We start from the raw sequence: 21,070 nt of genomic DNA on the forward strand, positions 1-21,070 counted from the left end.
ACTCAAGATGATAAGAAATCTGTGTGCCATTTACTGACCTGTTTAACTTTCATGTCTTCTGGCTGTCTGCAAATTGTATTCATTCTGCTAAACAAATTTTGAAGAAAAACCACAGAGAAATGTGTATTTATACAGAGAGAACCTGCACATAGTCTCATACTGTCAAGCTTTTTCATGTATTTTGTGCATCTATGTAGACTCTTACAAGAGTCTAAATCCTAAACTAAAGGCTATCAGTAAAAATTCAAGCATTCCATATTTTGCTTGAGTATGTTGATGTAGAACTTGTAGGATCCAGTCAATTTAGACCTTTCTAACTATTACATGCTATCACCAAACATTTTTTACTGCCTCCATTCTAACCCCTTCTGCTAACCACTATAATAATAACTTGCTGGAGTCACTCTTTAATTTGTCATAAATATATGCAACCAGAAGGTAGAGATTGCCAAACAATTCAACATTCTTTTTTTTAAAATCTGCAACTGAGAAAACAAAATTGGAAAAAGTTACAATCATTTTTCATTTGATACACACACAGACAAAAAGCAAATAAAAGTTTGTTGTGTATTTCTTTTGTGACATTACACACCCTAAGATAAAAGGAATCTTTTAAACTTTCATTTCCTTTTTGTTTCAATACTTCCCTAATGGAAAGTGTTTCAGTTTAAAAAACGAAATCATCTTTATGTTTTGTTTTTATAAATGCCTCTGTAATAATCCTTTTTTGTATTTCTGTGTTATGTGTGTAGAAAGGGATGCAGTTCCGCATGAACTGATTAGCTACATAATGCATTAGGCATGAATAAAAAGCTATACACAACAATACTGTTGTCTTTACTTTCATTTTTTTATTTTAATTAATATATCCAGCTATCAATTTACACCTTTATTTAATTTTATGGGAAAAATTGGTAACAAATAGAATTTGAATCAGTGACTTACTAGAACATTGGCAATCTGCTTGTAGTTGTGTGCTTTAATGGTTCCTTTTTTTCACCATTCGAGGTACTCACAGTGGTCCCTGGCTTAATTCCTATTCCTTTTCCTAGACAAACTTGCTCACGTGATTTTTACACAATAGATTTTAGGTTATATTAGAACATTTTGATGTGTTCACCCAAAATGTATGCCTCATCTTTAGGCATGGTAGAAACTGATTGATTAAAATTGAAGGGGCTACTTGAAGAGACAAGCCACAACTCAAGGTAGGAGAAGTTAAGTTGCTTATGTTGATAAGTTAGTTTGTAGTACATTGTAGATGCCATCCCACTACCAAAACAGACAAGTGATGCGCATTTTCTACAAATTATTATTGTTGTTGTTGTTGTTGTTATTACTACATAACCTTTATTTAATTAGTATGACCTTTAAGGCGACTGTGGCTCAGGGGGTTGGGAATCGCATCTGTAACCGGAAGGTTGCCGGTTCGATCCCTGGGCTCTCTCTCTCCTGGTTGTTGTGTCCTTGGGCAAGACACTTTACCCTACTTGCCTACTGGTGTTGGCCGGAGGGGCCGATGGCGCGATATGGCAGCCTCGCTTCTGTCAGTCTGCCCCAGGGCAGCTGTGGCTACAACCGTAGCTTGCCTCCACCAGTGTGTGAATGTGAGAGTGAATGAATAGTGGTATTGTAAAGCACTTTGGGTGCCTTGAAAAGCGCTATATAAATCCAATCCATTATTATTAAGGTTAATGATCAGTAATTACATCCATTAACAACAGTAAAAAGTGAATAAAACCTGTAAACCATTTTAGTTAATGCAAGTTAATTCCAACGTCTGTCTGTAGGCTAACAGAAACTACTGATGAAGACATCCATAAAAATGTCACCATTAATAATGATGAAATTATTTAAAGTAGTGGTAGGCAAAATGTTTTTTGGGACCACTGATCAAAATCCAATCTAACAACTTTTCAGCACACAGTAATTCATGATGTTTGCTGGTGTGAACATTTATGGCCTGCCTGACAGCTCTACTGTTCTCTGGTCTTATTGTGCTTTTTTCCCCCTGCATCACTTTTCTGAATTTCTGCCCAGCTTCGAGGTCCTAATTATGACTGGTGGCTTGAAATTAGAGGGATGCGTCATAAGTAAAGTATGTTGGTTTCATAACATCATATTCACTCAATATTTAATGTTACCTTCAAGAATAAATGGAACCCCCAGTTTAACTCTATTTTTCTGTGTGTGACTGATCAGTAATGACAGCAGACCTACCTATTTCCGTTTGGTCGAAATGAAACTGCCATCATTACAAGATCCTGCTGCATACTTGCATTCCTTATCCTAATATCCTCATAATTACAAGTTAATGTACAACAGATTGATGACAGCTGTCTCCACATCTAATCGACAAGAGAGAACCGGCAATAGTTTGTTTACAAAAATGTAAACAATCATTATTTTAACACAGTGTTTGTGTTGCTGCCAGTCTAACTCCCTGCACGCTGGTCAATGACTTCCCGTCTTTTACTAAAATGGATCAGAGTTCGCTCTCTGATCCATTTTTTAATTTCCTTTTTTTGACTTGAGCATAAAATCAAGTGTGAAGGCGTTATTTGTTTTGTGGGTGTGTGTAGGATTCATAAATGAATAATGAAAAACAAATCACTTTTTGCATTTTTGAGATTTTAGATTCTCTGCAGAATATGAAGAAAAACAATGATGCATATTTTGCAAGATAATGTATATTTGAGTTATTCTGAATGAGCGGCATGTGCAGGGTGAGAATATTTTTTTACATTTGTGGAAGATGATGTATATCAGTTTCTTCACGGCAAACAGATTGCCAGAGTTTCTGGCTTCACAATGAAAAAAAGCAGACTTTGCACATTCATGATGCGAAAAGTCGTGTAACGTTAATCTGAACTCTGTTCAGCTCCACAGGCTGCTATGTAACCAGTTAAACCTGCAGGGAACCTTTAACACCAAATACCATCTCACTCTCAGGCACTCTGCTCTGTGCTACTGCTATTTAAGTGGCTAAAATATGGAGATGTGAGAGTCATAAGATCAACACAGACACAACCAGATGTCTGCAGGGCATATTCTGGTTGGGTTGTAGGCTTGTTCTGTAACATCTGATTCAAACGGGTGATGTGGTTCAGTGCAACAGCTTAAAATCTCTAAAACCAATACAGGCTACAGAAAACTGTACAGTGTGTATTAAATAAAGATGATTTAACATGGATTTTTTTTTGTGTGTGTGTTTAAGGGACTAAATCTATCCTCTTGTATTTGTTCTTTTGGGTTCTCTGGAAAAAGAAAGAAAATAGAACATCAAGCAGGGGCAGATTTCCTACCCTCAACACGACCCCCACTTGTCACAGTCACCTCTCATTCAAAGGTATTTTTATCAAGTAAATGTAAAGCACTTTCACCGTGGGCTTCTAAAAAGAAACGAAAACCCTTGGTTGAAGTCGCTCTGGTAGCTGCTGATGAATATCTCTGCGTCCCGCACAAACCTCTACATACATTGCTCTGGCACTATATTCACTTCGTGATATCAGGAAGCGGATCATTTAAAAAGGAGGACTAGCTCTGGAACTCTCAGATAAAATGGCATGCCTGTTGCACAGGCGTGCCTTCATTAAAGCCAGCAGTGCTGATTACAGCGCAGTCACGGTGATGGATTCATTCACGACTAAAAACTTAGTGGAATGGGACGACTGGCATCGATTCGAGGGGAGACGTAAAAAAAGACCAAGAGTGTAGGAACTTGACGGCGCGAGCTGTGGCTTGATGAATCAATAGCAGAAGCTCCACTGCGCAGTGAAGAGAGAATGCTCAAATAGTGGAAATCTGAAGTCCGAGTGAGACTCAGGATCACCTGCTGAATACTGAATGTGAGCTGGGAAGTATTTGTAAACCTCAAACATGAACCAAAAATCGTGACAGGTGGTGCGTAACCACGGGGATGGCACCCAATAATTGTCTCTCTTCTTTTACCGACCGGCTGAAAGCGCTTACAGCGCAGTAAACACCCAAAGTAGGCACGCATGCACACGGACACACACAGCTCTTACCTTTGGAAATAACCGATGCTGTGCAATAAATAAGCAGCAGGAGCCCCCTCAGAACGAGGTAACGTCCTTTTGTCAGCGTGCCCATACCGACGCGTAGCTCTCCACGGATACGCTATAGAGCTGACGGTGCTCCGGGTCTCTGATGCCTGCTCTTGCCTCCTCCTCCGAGCTGGACGAGCCCCGGCAGCGCAAGTTCCTCGTGTAAACCAGGGAAGCGGACAGTTGGACGCTCTGTTGGGAGAAGGAGGAGCAGCGGCAGCAGGAGAAGTGAACGGCTGGCGGGCTGGACTGTTTGTCGAAAGGGAAAAAGCATCTTCACTTCACTTTTGCTGTGCGTGTGTGCGCAGCAGGGGAGACGTGCGCTCCGAGTTTACCCCCCTTTCCAGGCATCATCATCCCGGAGCCTGCCCTGTGCTAACCAATGGCAGAGTGAGAAAGGCGGAGAGGAGGAGACGGAGTGGTAGGCTACTCGTAGGCCTAATCAGTCAAATGTTTCTTCTTTTATAGTAACGCACCAAGCAGCCCAGCAAAGGCGTGAAGGATGATGATACAGTTTACAGGTTTGGAGAAACTGTCCGAAGAAGAAAAGTGGGAGGAAAACGGCTTCATTTCCAACCAGCACAAAGCTGTGTCTCACAGTGTCCGGTATAATCTGATCAATTATAGCCAAAGTAGAGCACTGATCAACAGAAACGCGCCAGTGTGATTTTCTTTTAATTTGCCCCTCAGCTCCAAGGTATGTTTGCTGGTATTCTTATATGTGATGAATAAATGAAATTTTTGAAAAAGAAAAAAAAAAATAGGTACGTAATCATGGTAAAACACCTCATTACAAAACCTCAATACCAGCTGAGAAAAGCAGATACTGACTCTGAGCACACTACTCATTTGTGTCCAAAATGATAATACTTTGATTGATTACAAACGAGTGTAATTTTGATGAAGCTTGGAAGCAACTTCTAACCTGTAGATTTTTCCATGTATGTTTTTATGAAATACAGTGTAGCAGACTTAGGTATTCTGAACTTGGTTTAATTCAGTGGCATCATCTCAGTTATTAAAAGAAAAAAATAAACTATAACCATCGTCTTTTTTGTCTTCACCAATTTCAACAACTGTGCTTCAAACTTGGCATGCATGCAGCCAGACCCAGCAGGCTAATAGGTCTCATTTTCAAGGTCTTTTCCTTTTTGCTAGGCAGCGGCATCAAAGGTACAGTGTCATCATTTTAAGGACCTCATAGTTATATGCAATCTGAAATAACACATTTAGGTTTAGAATAAATCTCCACAGTCTGTGACATGTACTTTTACTGATGCTGGGCAGTGTTCCAACTTCACTAACCCTTCTCTTCTTCTTATGGGCAGAAGACCTTCAGCTTCTGTCCATGAACAGTTTTAGTGGTCAAGATGCAAAGACTGTGGGGCGACCGTGGCTCAGGGTGGTTGGGAAGCGTATCTGTAACCAGAAGGTCGCCGGTTCGATCCCTGGGCTCTCTGTCCTGGTCATTGTGTCCTTGGGCAAGACGCTTTACCCTACTGGTGTTGGCCAGAGGGGCCGATGGCGCGATATGGCAGCCTCGCTTCTGTCAGTCTGTCCCAGGGCAACTGTGGCTACAACCGTAGCTTGCCTCCACCAGTGTGTGAATGAATAGTGGCATTGTAAAGCGTTTTGGGTGCCTTGAAAAGCGCTATATAAATCCAATCCATTATTATTATTACTGTACTTGGTGGAAAGAATAATGGGACTCTTAACATCAGGTCAAGTCCCATCTGGCACTAGGATTTGTAGTAAGTTCAACCCTTTATATTGAATTTTCGCCTATTTGAAACAGCCAAATGGAACAGAGGAACAGTGAAACAAAAATCAATGTGTGAGACTTTATTGGAAAGATAACATCTTCTAGTTTCTGACAATGAGCTTATTTAACATGTGGCTAAAATAACTCCCATCTAAACCTAAACCTACTCCTATTCTCAGTGAGATTTTTACCTGGATAAATAAAGGATTAATTTAAAACAACAACAACAACAAAAACTCTAGACTGTGCAACATGTACAGTGAAACAATGTTGTTGTTTTTTTATTCATACCTGTACTTTACAATCAAAAAAATAAATTGCAAGACCAAAATCAACTATGACTGTATCCTAACAAATGTATAGTCTGTATCTTAACGGTGCTGTCTAGAATTGTCCACGGTATTAGAGGTACCGATGTGACATCCATCCAGGCCTTCAGTTTAAAGACAATCACTGGCTGTTGTTAATATCCATGACAGTTAAGTCAATACTGAATTTAAAATGATGATTAGCTGAGGATACTAAATAATATGGATGTTCAGTTCACAGTAAATAATACATTTTTAGAAAATCATTAATATAAATGCTTTTAAATTTTCTATTAATTTTCACTTAAGATTCTGTGGAAAATATTGTCAATCAATTGATCCTTTTCTTAACTGATTACCCAATATAAGGTCACAGGACCAGGGAAGGAGCAGGTGGGGGCTTGTGGATGGAGGAGTTCTAGAGACTATCTCAGCTGTCAGCACAAGGGGCAGGCTACACCCAACATAGGTTACCAGTCCATCACGTGGCTAATACAGAGAGACAGACATGCTCACATTCACACCTACGGCCAATTTTTTTGAATCACCAATTAACCTAACAGCAGATGGATGGTGGGAGAAAGCCAGAGCACTCGCAGAGAACCCACACAGGTACAGGGACAACATCTCAATCAGCTCAAGCAATATTCACACAGAAAAACTCAAACTGGTTGGGGCTGAATGTAGGGCCTTCCCAATTTAAGGTGACCACTCCTGGTTGTGCTAACCATTGCTACTGTAAAAAATAGTAAACTCAATAATTATTGCACATCATGCTGTACTGTAAAGTTTTACTTCTTCTTAGGGTGAAAGTTGGAGTGTTTTCATCAACATTGTTTGGGTCGAATTTGACTTGTTTTCAAGTCCTGATGTATGAAACATACATTTTTTCTTTCTGAATTACTTACTTTTAAAACTTCTAGGGCATTGAAGGTCACATTTATTGTTTATGCACAGAAATACATAGTAAATGAGCTGAATAAGTCCAACAAAACTGTAAACCTTTTGACTTGAATTCAGTTGCAGAGGTGAACAGAGCAAATATAATCCCTGCAGAGTCACTGCAGACTTCCCTGAAGACAACATAGGTAACAACAACAGCTTGATTTACTCTACAAGAAAATACACAAAATTGTGGTTAAAATTTATGGACAAAACAGAAAACACTGTGTTTTTTTGTTTGTTACTGGATAGATCGCAAGTCAGAGGAAAGTCTTCTACAAAGATTCTTGATGTTCTTTGTAGAAATGTACAGAATTTACCATCTGTGGGGTTTTTGTAAACAGGTTTTTAGGATTTTAAATAATGTTCTTTGCAGAGTTACTGGAGTTTGAAAATATGTGGCAACTTAATGCATTTTGTGTAAAAGCAATGGAAAACTCTTCACGTTTTTTTATCCACATAGACTGTTTCACTTACTGTAATAGCAGTTTTGACAACGTGACTTCAGTTTTGACCCATACAAATGACCAAAAACAGATGGTTCCATTAGCAGGTGTGTCAGGGGCAATGCTTTTGTTCACCACAAAACAATTAAAAACCCATCACTGAGTTACAGTGTGGCCATCTGACAAATTACAGATGAGTGGGAAAAAAAGAAAGAAAACCACAACTTTAATGCACTTTGCCACTGATTCCACAAGTCTCGTGAACGCTAGTGGATGGACTGAACACCATTCTTCTAAAAGATATTTCATCCATCGTTTTTTGGTTTTAGCTCTTTCCCCCTATAAAGATGACATTTGACGACCTCCCCTGTACCATTCATAACAAGTTTTGACACCTCCGAATATATCAAAGACAGAACAGTTTCCTGGTTTTTCCAAAGGTAACTGCAGAGACAGAGACCACCCTCACTAACTTCTGACACAAACCCAGTCATTTTGTTCGATAGGCATGCCTGAAATATGACAGAGACTCCTCATTTCAGAAAAGAGCTTCTAGTAGGTTTTTCAAAGGGTAAAGTGTTAATGGTGGTGGAATTTCTGTCATGATCTGGTACAGGGATTCAAACGCAGAGCGGTAAGGTATCTCCAAGGTGTAGTTTATTTACAGTGCCAGTGCAATATATGTACAGTGAAGGGATCCAAAACTCCGGGGGAATCACAGGGTAACTCGCTCACGTCTTCTTCGCTCACACTCACACACGTTCCCGCAGCAGGGAGGTCGCAGGTCTGGGGGGAAGATCTGAGGCAGACGAGAAGGCAGGTCACCAACTAATCACAAATCACAAATATGAAGCACAAGAGCTGTGAGAACACTAACGTTAGGGGTACAATCATCCAGCGACGAGAGGATCTGTGTTCCAGCCTCAAATAGTGCTCCCGGTGATGATGGGTGAGTGTTGTCAGGTGTGCTCCCGCCCTTGGCCCACACGGCCAAGGGCGGGAGCCCACAGTAAGCACCGCCCAGGCAGAGAGGGAGAGAACAGAAACAGCAACTGTAGCCTTGTGGGGCCGACCGGGCAGGCACGGAGACCATGACAATTTCTAGGCACTCTGGTTGGGTTCAGGTCATTTTCACATTAATCAAACAGTTCAGTGGGACTATTGGTCCCGCCATCATAATGCTCTATGAATTTAGGGACTCTTATCTTGGAAGAGACCAGTCCCATCAGACTGAAATTTTTCATCACTTGGTAAAAGTGATCACTTACATTTTTTTTAATGATTTACAGTGACCTTTCCATCCAAGAGGACAAGTGGACTCAAACCACAGCAGAACCCCCCATTCCTTCATTCATAATTATTACATTTTCCCTGACCCTTTTCGCATAAATTGTAGGAAATGAATTTATAAAATTATAGAATAGTTTTGGTAGCTCATTGCCCAGACTTTCTTATAATTATAAAACAGAAAGAAATTCAGAGAAAGCTCCCTCCAGATAAAAAAAATTCCCAAGTGTTCTTTAAGCCTGAGGTTGTTTATTTGACACAAAACATAGCCAGTGAACTCAAAACTGCTGCAAACGTCAAGGAATCCCAACACAAACTCTGACTTCATTGTTCATATTGAAGTGAGCTGTTACATAAAATGTGTAAGGACAAAAAATCATAAATGTGTTCTTTATTTTGTATCTTCTACACTTTGTTCTTCAGTCAAAATTTTCAGCAACTCTGCCATCAGGCAAGAGTGTTTTGTCAGGAAGATCTTGACCTGATTCTGTGCTGCAATGAATTATGTTTTTACTCTCATCTGATGCAGAAGTGATGTTCTGTGATCAATGTAGCCCACAGAAATCTGTGCACAGGAAGGCTTTAAATTTTATTGCATATAAAGAAAAGCACTTTATCTAATTGAACAAACTGGAATTAAATGATCTGTCATAATTATTGGAGTTTGAATCAGTAAGATATTGATATTATAGGTACTAAGTAATAGTAAGTTGGTAGAATGCCAGCCTTAAAATACCAAAAATCTTAAAATTTTGATTTGTTTTTGAGAGTATGAATTGGTCATCTTACTGATGTTTGTCAGTATCTATTTATCTTCTTTATTATCTTCTTGGCCAAGGCTGTTCTTGCAGTTGCTCCATAAAACATCATTTCAATTTATAAAACTCTTTAGAATTACTCCATTTCAGTTCAGCATTTATTAAATATATCAAAAAGTTTTACTAAAATAGTTTGGCCACTATGACAAATCTCTAGAATGCTCATCATTCTTCCTGGGAATACATTCCTTTTTCTGCTTCACTAATGCTATGCATAGGACACAAATGACACCTGTACCCAGAATCAAAGACAAAGTTGTATATTTTAGCTTTTACAAAATTACAAGTACAAGTAATCATCCCAGTAGTGGAGTAACGTTTGCTCATTTGTGCTATCATAATAAAAATTTGCATGCTCATCTTTCTTAAAACCAAAAGTTGCTCACAGAGTCAGAAGAAAATATAGCCCTTAAAGCTAACTATTGGACCTCAGTGTAACAATGTGAAGTTGTGATAGCCAAAAAGATACGGATGTTCTCAAACATAGAACACACATACTTGTAGCGTTTATTTTAGATTCTAAGTTTTTGGCTGAGTACAAAAGAAGTAAGGTAAAATATTATTCTTACCATTAGATTTAAACGTTTTATCCATCCATTCAATCTTCCATTTTATTGACTGCATGTCTAATTCAAGGTTGTAGAGGGCTCAAGTCTGTCTCAGTCACCTGTCACGGGGCAAAAGTTGGAGTATGACCTTAAAAGGTGGCCAATCAGTTACAGGGTGATTTTAAGTTTTCCTCTGTCCTTAGTTATTCCAGTTAAAAGAACGTATTTAACATCGTCTGACATTTTAAGTTCTTGTCAGTCCTGTATGTTGTTGGTCGCATGGTGGTTGGTCACCATGGTTGCTTTGCAGGAAGAACCTGCATTTGTTCTCCCTTTTGTCTCCAGCAGTTTCAGTTTTCTCCCACAAAGTTCGATGTAGGTCCATCCCCACATTAAGGTATAAATATGGCATCATGTTCAAAAGTGGTCCTCAAGGTGCAAACCACAAGGGTGTCCCCTTTCAAGGAAGGAGCAGCAGTAACTTAGAGTGTAATGTTACAGTTGTACCCCAGAAGTAATAATAAAGTGCTTTAGTTTTAATAATGGAGAAGCTTCTTCTTTTTTTTAACAGCAGTTGGTGCATGTGATTGATAACCACACCACCACCTACATTTTGCGGGGCCATGGAAGGTTAGAAAATTAATACTAAGAACCCATGAGATGTTATTAGTTGATAGACAAGTCTCTTCTCTGCTCGTTATTTCAGCAAGTCTAACCAAATCCCATTATGTTAGTCACTATTGCTATTCAGATTCTCAGATCTCATGCATCAGTAATCTTTTCCTTATTTAACAGGCAAACTATTTTGATTTATACAGCACTATATTACTAGTATAATTTATACACTCAGGTACTATGTGATATGTACCTTCCTCAAAGACTTTCTAAGGGTTGGTGTTTTAAAGTGAATCATCTACAAACAATAAAATGTTAGCTGGTAAGAACAAAAACTGCTGGATCCATCGTCATTTAAAATCCACAGGCAGTATTGAACAAGGACACTCATCGAAACCCGAGTGAAATAAAATAGAGGCGACTAACAAATTCAAGTTGTAAATCTGCTACCTTCTTTAAGCCATTGAATGTCTGCTCTAATGTTCACAAACTTATCCATTATTAGATATCACTATTATGGTGCTCAATACATATTTTGTAATAAAAGTAAAGCTTTTAAGCAACATTCACAAACACAAAGGAACTGAGAACTTCATCTAACAACCTCTGCTTCTGCTGACCACTTTCACAACATCCTGTTGTGGACTGGACTCTTATGACAGAGCTGCAATGGATGTGAAAGGCGCACTTCAGGGCAGCTCTTAAAATGATTCACCTCATGTAGCTTTTTATTTAAAATTATGGGGAGAGCAATCAGTTTAAGTACGGCCAGCCAAGCAGATAAAACAAAGTAGGCAGCCCTTTGTTTTCATGGATGGTGAGAGCTGAAAGAATGGTACACAAATAATTCAACTATACTTGACTAGAGAGCAGCAGTGGGATTACAGTGCATAATAGTTTTAGTTCCACTTTAAGTACACCTCTGTAAAACCAAGCTGTCCCCTAAAATGATGGTCATGTACAACTAATCCATATTGACTGATATATTTTGTACAAAATGTTTTGGGAGTATTGATGATTATGAAAATTTGTCACTAACAATTGTCTTCCGCCATAGGAGTGCTCCTGTAAACCATACTGTGATGATACGATCATAATATAGCCATTTTAAAGCATAGGGAAAGTTACATGATTTTGGCTTCCCTGTGTACTGTTAAAACAAAATGTGCTGCAATTGTCATAAAGTAAAAGCAAAGACATTTTAGAAATTTAAATTGTACTGAATTAAAATGAGGTAAGGTCAGTTTGGCAGCTGAAGCATGTCTGTGGCATGTCCTTTGTAGCAATCATAATGTGTATTTACAGGTAATTTTCAATTAAAAAGGCTTTAATGTGGGTGCTGCTTTCAAGCCCACTTAAACAAACCCGAAGGTCTCACTTGAATCTTAATTATTTAATTTCTGTTGGTGTATAGAAATCATGCCTCTGTCTAAATACTTACAGGCCTAAATGGGCCAGACAAGGTTGCTTGAGGTGTGGTTTGTTGACTAGCAAAGGTTTTAAAAGTGTATTTTTTTTCTGTATGCGAGACACAGAAGGGACGATGTCATTGGTTGTTTTTGTTTGCCTAAGGAAACTGTCCTGAGCCTGACTTGAAGAGTTGGCTGGAGTACTGAACCATCAGGTCAGCTCTGCTATAGGTCTGCACTGAGATAATTACCACAATGATATTATCCTTATAATGGGGGTAAACATTTAATAATTTACCTTTGACAACACTGCAGTTTAGTCCTCTTTAAAGCACCTAAAAACAGCCCTGCTTAGTGCCACAGATATATTTACACATTAGTGTGAAATCTTTTATTTAAGCATAAAAGCTCTTTTGCAGCTACACAGGACTGCACAGAGCCCTGTGCAAACTTTCTTTTTTCACATGACTATGTTAACAGTGCATTGTAAAGCAGCTCACTGATTAAAAATATCTGCATACAAAGTAAGAAGCAACAATTTCATACCCCAAAATAACACTGTGGTTTCAATATTGTTTAAAAATTGGCGCTCCTTTTCACATGGTCATAGATGTGGCTGTAGTTCATCCAAGTATGGTCCAAAATATATCAGCAGCTGTCTCAAGGTTGGTGTTATAGTGAGCTGTAGTTCAGGAGGTAGAGAAAGTCATCTATTAATTGGAAGATTGGTGGTTTGATCCCTGGCTGCTCCAGTCTGCACTCAAATTATGCTTGAGCAAGATACTGAACCCCAAGTTGCTCTCTGGTGTGTTCATCAGAGTATGAATTTGTGTGAATGTTAGCCAGAAAGCACTCAGGCACAGAACAAAGTTCTTGTATGAATTGGTATAAAGTGCTTCGAGTGCTCAAGTAGAGTAGGAAAGCGCTATGTGGGAACCAGTTCATTTACCATTTGTTACAGTCCTAGCAGGCCTACTGTGTGCACTGTGTGGTTGTGTCCCTGTGAAACCAGTGCAAATCACTCAGCTTGGAGACTTGGAAACTTGGAGACAAGCACTTCAGTCTCAGTGTGAGCCAGTTTTACTGCTGTGGTAAGCTTCAGCTATGTGTTTTCAAATGGTAGGGAGAAGTTGGCCTGCAGAATATTGTGGTTTTCTTCTTCTTCTTTACTTCTTTGACTTCTGTCTGATGTTTACCTTTTTGTTTTATTGCTTCCTGGATATCGGCCACCTAGCCATCTCTTTATGATGAACCATTCAATAAAACACTGATTTATTTCATGATCTCACCCTGTTTGACAGTAATAAACTACAGGTATAGAAGGAAATGTTGGGGTACCAAATATCCTATCTTGCCTATCTTGGCCAGGTCTCCCTTGAAAAAGAGGTTTTTAATCTCAATGGGATCTTCTTGGTTAAATAAAGGTTAAAATAAAAAATAAAAATAAAAAAATAAAAACTGCACTATGAAGTAGAGATAATATGGCTACATTCCGTTTACCTATATTGTTAATAACGTGATGAGTCAGAGTCTGTAGTTTGTATGTGGAGCAGCCTGAAAATGATAAGAACATTTTGTTCTACACTATGGAACAAATCTCACTTGTATTAAAGACTCTGTAGGTTATCTTTCAGCGGTCTCATCAAACTCATACAATGCTCTGATGTTTGCAGGGTATGTTTATACACAGTGTGGGATCACAACACTACTGTGAAAAGTACATCATGATGCACTTGAACTGTGCCAACATTGTAACATGAAAATATGAATCATTTGACTGATTTCACTCACTTACATTCAAAGCAGTTGCTGGATGGAAAAATAAATCAGAATTTTACTGATATAGTCACAGTACAAAATTATCAACTACCATCACAGACTGACTGAAATGAACAGGAACGCCATCACTTCCAGAATTGCTGCTATTATTATTACTACTACTGTTTTTAAATTTTTGATTCTGTTTTATTTTATTTTTTCCTTCTTTTTTTTTTTTTTTTACTAACTATGTGTTGAGCTAATTTCAAAAAATCAATTTGCCTATAGGGATTAATTTAGTTTTCTGACTCTGCTGTGCTGTGGTCCTCTGTGACCTTCTTCATTCCCATCACATGACATGAATGGCAACGAGGGGAAACATTTCCATGTTTACAACAATCATCCATCACCTCATGTTCATTCCACTATAGGGCTGATCATGTAAGTGTTACAAATACCACAAATGAAACAACGTAGCAAAGTAATAATACATTTGGACTTAACAAACCTGAAGAAGCAAGTGTTTTAGGATCCCTTAAACAACATTAATAATATAAACACTTTATTTTAACATGTGACAAAACTGAAATTTTCTGATCATTCTCCTAATATCTGAGAAACAAACAGATCTGTCATATGGAAAAAAAAAAGTAACTGCACCCCTCCATTTATCACATCTTCAACTCCATAAAATTAGCACACCAGATCAGGTTGCCAGTGTTTAGAAATGCCTTAGGGAATACTTAATGGGCCTCATTTACGAACAGTGCATACTCACAAATCAGTGTGTAGATCATGCACACAAACATTTCATGCACAAATCAGTGATTTATGTGTGCAAAAAATGATGAAGGCCTGGTTGTCTTAGAAAACGTAAACACGTCTTTAAAATAGGAACTACTACTACTCCTAAATATTAATATTGTTAGGATTGCTATCATCATCAGTATTATTATTAATTTGCATAAAAACAGTACAAAATATTAAATGTAAAGGTGTAGACTTTAATCTTTTAATTTGAATGTATTCCAGTATTCAGTATCCTATCTTAAATTATCTTAGCTTTACTGCTATAGAATAATAGAAGTCAAACCTTGTGAAATTTCACCAGATGATCTATTGCTTCTCTAACACTGATTTTCTTGGGCCATTTCCTTCCAGCTGGTTGTGGTGTGAGAAGATGCAGCAAAACAAGAAGAGAAGCCATGTCGCTGTCCCACTCTGCAGACACGGTTAAGGAGTTAAATACTAATGCTGGAAACGGGGAGGTAGAACTAAACTTCACTCACATATAACAACTGGTTGAGGGCATAGACAGAAAAGAAGTGATCCTTACACACATTATGCAAACTGCTGCTTTTTTGATAACTTTAAATGAAGTAACTGATAACAACAATGAAAACAAAAATTATTACACTAATAAAGTGTTACTTTAGGACACTACCTGGCTCATCAGCATCTGTTCAAGGCAGAAAACTGGTGTTCCATTTTTCCAGGAACCTGAAAGCAGTCTTGTCCATTAAAATCAGTTCTTGTAAATCAAGTATTTTTCAGATTCCCATTTGTTCACCTACCAGTCTTTTAGTGTCCAAATAATTAGGAAACATCTGAAGAATGTTAGTTGATTCTTGTGGGTCATCTGCTGATGATAGTAGAATGTCTCTCTCATCTTGAGGAGGGCTATATCTTGGTCATTGGTATGATGAAGAAGAGACATGGCTTCCATACATTGATCTCTTGTTTGCTGGTCATCAGTGAAACCAAATGTCCTTGGTCATGTGAGCCCTCCTTTCAGTTCCACTCTTTACTGTGATGGTGGTGGTGGTTTTGGATTGGCATTACACAGTATGGACACGCCACTCAAAAAAACTTTTGTTGCTCTGAATGTCATAGAAATGCTCCTACAGAAAGAAAAAAAGTGCAGACAATGTAAAGTATATAGTCGAGCACATAATTATTCATATCCCAAGTTACTTTTATTCAACCAGCAAGGTTTTGACCGGAAATGACACAAGCGTCTCCCAAAAGACAACAAGATGATTTACAAGAGGCACCATTGTGGAAAAAAAATCTAAGCTTTTATTTACATTTGAGCAAAAAGTATAATGTCTGAAATTATTCATAGAGGCTACACCACTCTTTGGCTAAATATGGCCATTATCATGAGTTTAAACAGAACATTACAGTAGCTAGCTAACATTTAATGAAATGTTAGCATTAAAAAAGAAATAAACATTTTCATTGACTATGTGAAATGTGTTTCTTAAAATACAGTAAAATAAGCTAACCTTTGACTAACATTAGCCTATCTGCTTTCACTGAATCAGCGGAACATGCGGAAACATATGTGGTACTAGTTACCTAACTCTATGTTTTACTCACACATCCATGTAACCAAATATACAAATAACATCACTAACAGAAAATCCCAAAGTAAATATTTTTACCTTCCTAATGTCGGAGTCCAAGAGAGAAACACAGGTCTGCGAGGTAATGGTCGATAGACAAACAACACCAGCAATGTGTTGAATTAGACTCCTCAGCACCCAGTGAATGAACACCTAAATATTGCACCGCTTTAGAGTACTCCCCAGCACTGGCTGTAGTATAAGGTGAAAAATAAACTCCCAGAAACTCTTGCTTGATTAGACTGTGATTTGGGCAATTTGGAAACCAAATCAACACCTCAAAGGTGTCTTTCTTTCCTGAATCATCTTTGCAAGAGCAAGAGAGAGAGAGTGTGTAAGCATAATAGGTGAAAAAAGAAAAGAATCAATATGCTCCCAGTGTTTCCTGGATATCCAAACCCTGTGTATTATTGATATATTCCTAAAACCGTGCTAGCAGTGTGGTGGTGGCAGTATATCTGAACCTTGGCTGGGGTCTTTCTCTGTGGAGTCTGCATGTTCTCCCTGTGTCTACATGTTTTTTCTGCACTGGGTCCACAGGGTAAAACCAAGTAAAGGAGAGGGAAAGCAGGACACAGCCACACAGCCACACAGTAGGCCTGCTAGGATGATAACAAATGGTAAATGGACTGTTTCCTACATAGCACTTTTCTCCTCTACTTTAACACTCGAATTGCTTTATACAATATGCCACATTCACCTATTCATGTAAAAACTTTTTTCTACATGTTTGACAGAAAGTGCTTCCTACTTTACCATTCACTTTGTGATGAACCCATTGGGTAACAATTTGGGGTTCGTTATCTTGCCCAAGGATACATTGGCCTGCAGACTGGAGCAGCCAGGGATTGAACCACCAACTTCAACAGATTGCCTGTTCAGTTGTTTGAACTATAGCAGCCCCTGAACTCCTGAAATACTATATGAACATATAGTTAAAATGGGACTCATATACAGATATACACACATAGATAGACAGATAGATAGATAGATAGATAGATAGATAGATAGATAGATAGATAGATAGATAGATAGATAGATAGATAGATAGATAGATAGATAGATAGATAGATAGATAGATAGATAGATAGATAGAAATAGAAATAGAAATGCTCTTCATACATATTAAGAATAGCAAAAACTGATTTAGGAGGTCTGTGTGCTGTGGATAGTTTTATTACATCCTGTTCCACAGCTCCATACAGAAGAGCTTTTCTGTTTTAATGCGCTCCCAAATGCATGACTCAATCTCTGTTTTGCACCATTCAACATTCGTCTACATCACTTCATCACAAGTTTAATTATTATAATTAGACGCAACACATCCATCAAACTGAAGATTAACAGCTGCATAAACAAACAAAATATAGGAATGCTATACTGAAACCACAGACAGTGTAGTGTGCTGACTGTGGTTGGTTTTGCTGCTGCATGTCTGCAGTCTTCCTTCACCTCCAGCTCTCCTTCCTGTATTGATTGCAGAAAGGGCAAGAAAGTTGCTTTTAAAAGTACATATCTCTTGTTTCCCTTTGTCATAATATTTTCCGAGGTAATGGTCATATACTGCTACATGACATGATACAGGGAGGTCATGTCCAAAAATATCAGCCATTGAAATTTATCACAGAATGTCAAGGATGAAGTGACTCTGATTCCCTCCAGGGTTTTTGATGTACATAACAAAACTTAAGCTTTGTCTTAAAGAGAATCCAAAACACAATCCTTGAGTTTCATCAGCTAATCCTCCCTGCTTACCAGGCCTGTCTCTCCTCATCTGATCTGATTTCATCTGTCTACCACTATTTGATTTCATAAGACCATAAAACTGAGAGCTATGTAGAAAATACAATGCTTATAATGTGGAGAAACTAGATAGTTACTATGTGTGCAAATGATCTTAAGGCATACCTTAGCAGCACATTTAAATCAAAAAGTTTTGCAACACTTCCCATAAAAAAAACAACCTCATTTCATTTTGACCATTATGCTATTTAAGCTGGCATTATTCTGTACCTCCACATTGCTTCCAGCTCAGTTCCTGCTTTTGGATTCTCTCTGGAAGTCCCATTCCATTCTGCATATTCAATTTAGGCTTGCATAGAGCATAAGCATAAACCTCTGTTTGAAACTCACCTTATTTTTATGTAAAATATCCATCACTGCTCATAGGAGTTGGGTCTGAGGTAAGACGTTCATGTCAAAGAAGCTAACATGTGACATGCACCATAGTTGAGTAACTGGATCATGGCTACTCATAGTGCACTGAAAAGACTTTACTTTACTTGTTTTTGACCACACAACAACTCCCAGATGTGACACCCTGCCACGTCATCTCTCTCTGCCAGAGCATCAGGGTCTGAGCCAAGACTATTGCTTCCTCTGTATTACAGTCAGAGTTTAGTTATGAGGATAACATTATATAGCTAAGTTTCCTCCACTGGTTTCATAAGAAATCCTAATTTGGTAATCAGCCAGAGTACTAACTGGTATTCTCTCTGCATGATTAGCTCAGAAATCACAGCTGTCTGTCACAGAAGGATTTGGTGAGGCCAGAAAAGCAAAAGATTTTATTATTTTGCTGCTTTATGCAATAGGCACAACTATGTCTACTAAAAATAAACTACACAAAATAGTGAAATGTGAAATATGTTATTGTGACACACTAATGTGTGATCCCATCAGAAGTAGTACTTGTTAAAAAAAAAAAGAGAGATTTGTCACTGAAGTGAACTATGTGTAATCAGGTAGTTGCACCCCCCAGCCTCCGGGTGGCGCATTGCTCAGTGAGACAGAATAGCGAGGTCATAGGTCCTCCTCTCCAATATGGCAGAAGCGAGGCAAAGAGAAACTTCACCAGTCGTCTCTGTCTCATCATTTCCCTGTTTTGCAGGAACATTTAATCTGTTTTACCGGCCCAAACTCTGGGTCGGTTACATTATGAATGCTAAGATGTTACTTTGGTTGTAGTTGTTATAGAACTATGATTATTTTTGAAAATGTGTTTTAGTGGACTGTGTATGAAAAAGTATTTCATTCCACCTGAGCACCTGCCGGATCTTCTTTTCATTGATATTGCTGTTATGACTGATGAAGCCGAGCTGGTGAGTTTCTGTGTTAACTAAGTAACATGTTAAAGCTATAAATATGACTATTACTAAACTGTACTGTCATTAATAGTGTTGCTTTGTTAATGTTGTATGGTTGTTTTATTTTGTGTCTTTCAGTTGATTACCTGGCTTCTGTAAAGGCACGGTTACTGTACTGGTGTTAGTTTATGCTTGTGCAATAAAACTTGTGCAAAAAAAAAGGCAGCAATCAGATGTCTGAGCCTGAGTACGACACAGTTTCATCAGTTAAAACACACCCTTACGGTGGGAGTTTACTAAATTAAAGGTAGTTAGCTTAGTAAAAACCGTACAGTGAGATCATTTATCCTCATTTAACTGTTCTCCAGTTTTTAGAATGGAGTCAATGCTTTAAAAAGGGGGAAAAGACTAGATCAAGCAATCAAAAGACATCACTACTGCAATAAGCTGAAACTGCAATTTGTGCTCATAGGAATGTACAAAACCACATAGCTGGACTACCACCAATACTATTTACTGTATTTGGGCCAGTGGCCAGCATATCAGCAAGTTCCAAGGGTCCAAGAAGAGCAACTTTTTCCAAAACCATATCTTTTATATTCATTAGGATTCCCACCAACCATGCACGGCACACCCTGGGTAGAAAGCGAGTGAGCTGTAACAGAAGGAGCAGAGCCAGATGCAAAGGGCAACAATGAGACATTTTAATTATAGACACAGGGGCCTAAAAATATATACACCAAGCAAAAGTATTGATCAGGATTTTTTTTTCTTTAATCCATTAGCACAGATATGCTAGAGTTACAGCAAGTGTATTCAAGAACACTTTTCTAACAGCAAATTGCAGAGAGTTTGAAGCTAGTTGTGAACACAGGGGATCTATTAAAAGCTTAGAGCCAGACACTTTCTTCAGGATTTGGTAGAGACCAAAAACAGACCCAAATGTTAGTTTGCCAGGTGGCCCTAATCACCACTCCTTTTGACGACAGTGATAATGTTGCTTTTTAACTAAGAAACAACTTCTACTCACCGTATCTACAGTGCATTTAAAAAAATTATTACTATCCCATCAACTTTTCCACATTTTGTCACATGCACCACCTTAAACTTAAATGTGTTCTACCGGGAATTTATTGAAAGACTATGTTGCGAAATCAGTTTTACCCCGGTTCTTTTATTCGTCGAGGCATCCAGAGACAGGAGGCACTGGAACTCAGTAGTTATTTCACAAAACCTTTATTCATCTTTATTCATCTTCATTAAAGCATGCACTTCTAGAAGGGAAGACGAGGCCGGTGTGTCCCTCTGCAAAATCTTCACCCCTTTGTTGGTTACAGCCAGTTTTATATAGGCGACCCCATCATAAAACTCCCCCACGGTGTGCTGCAAACTCTGTCTGTGTCTATGTGCACGAGCACATGAATGCCTATGTGAGCGCACATGAGTGAGTGTGCGTGTGGATGTATGTGCGTGACAGTTAAAACGCTGTGGGTGTATGTGACTCCCTAGAGGTCATAAAAAACCCATCTCCCTTCCAGACCACAGTTATCCAATTACAAATGTTGAGACCCCCACCCAAACATTCTCTGGGGAATTTCAACTCAGCATTAACTCCT

General features: G+C 38.5%; 1 protein-coding gene and 1 pseudogene across 2 annotated transcripts in view; both read right to left on the reverse strand.

Annotated features, from left to right (window-relative positions):
* Positions 1-4,364, reverse strand: part of LOC147316932 (netrin receptor UNC5D-like) — a 310,246-nt gene extending 305,882 nt beyond the window's left edge. For both annotated transcript variants that reach the window (XM_086313478.1, XM_086313477.1), the window contains exon 1: positions 4,029-4,364. In XM_086313478.1, the coding sequence (XP_086169604.1) occupies positions 4,029-4,113 (85 nt within the window). In that variant the 5' untranslated portion in view covers positions 4,114-4,364. The remainder of the gene's footprint in view (positions 1-4,028) is intronic.
* Positions 4,365-8,240: 3,876 nt separating this feature from the next.
* The window catches only part of LOC147316934 (uncharacterized), a 53,904-nt pseudogene continuing 41,074 nt past the window's right edge, over positions 8,241-21,070 (reverse strand).

Source organism: Aulonocara sp. 'chitande type north' Nkhata Bay, linkage group LG12, assembly GCF_057382095.1.
Source record: "Aulonocara sp. 'chitande type north' Nkhata Bay isolate Kocher_YH1m ecotype deep benthic linkage group LG12, A_spYH_male_GT1.1, whole genome shotgun sequence".
Lineage (NCBI taxonomy): Eukaryota > Metazoa > Chordata > Actinopteri > Cichliformes > Cichlidae > Aulonocara > Aulonocara sp. 'chitande type north' Nkhata Bay.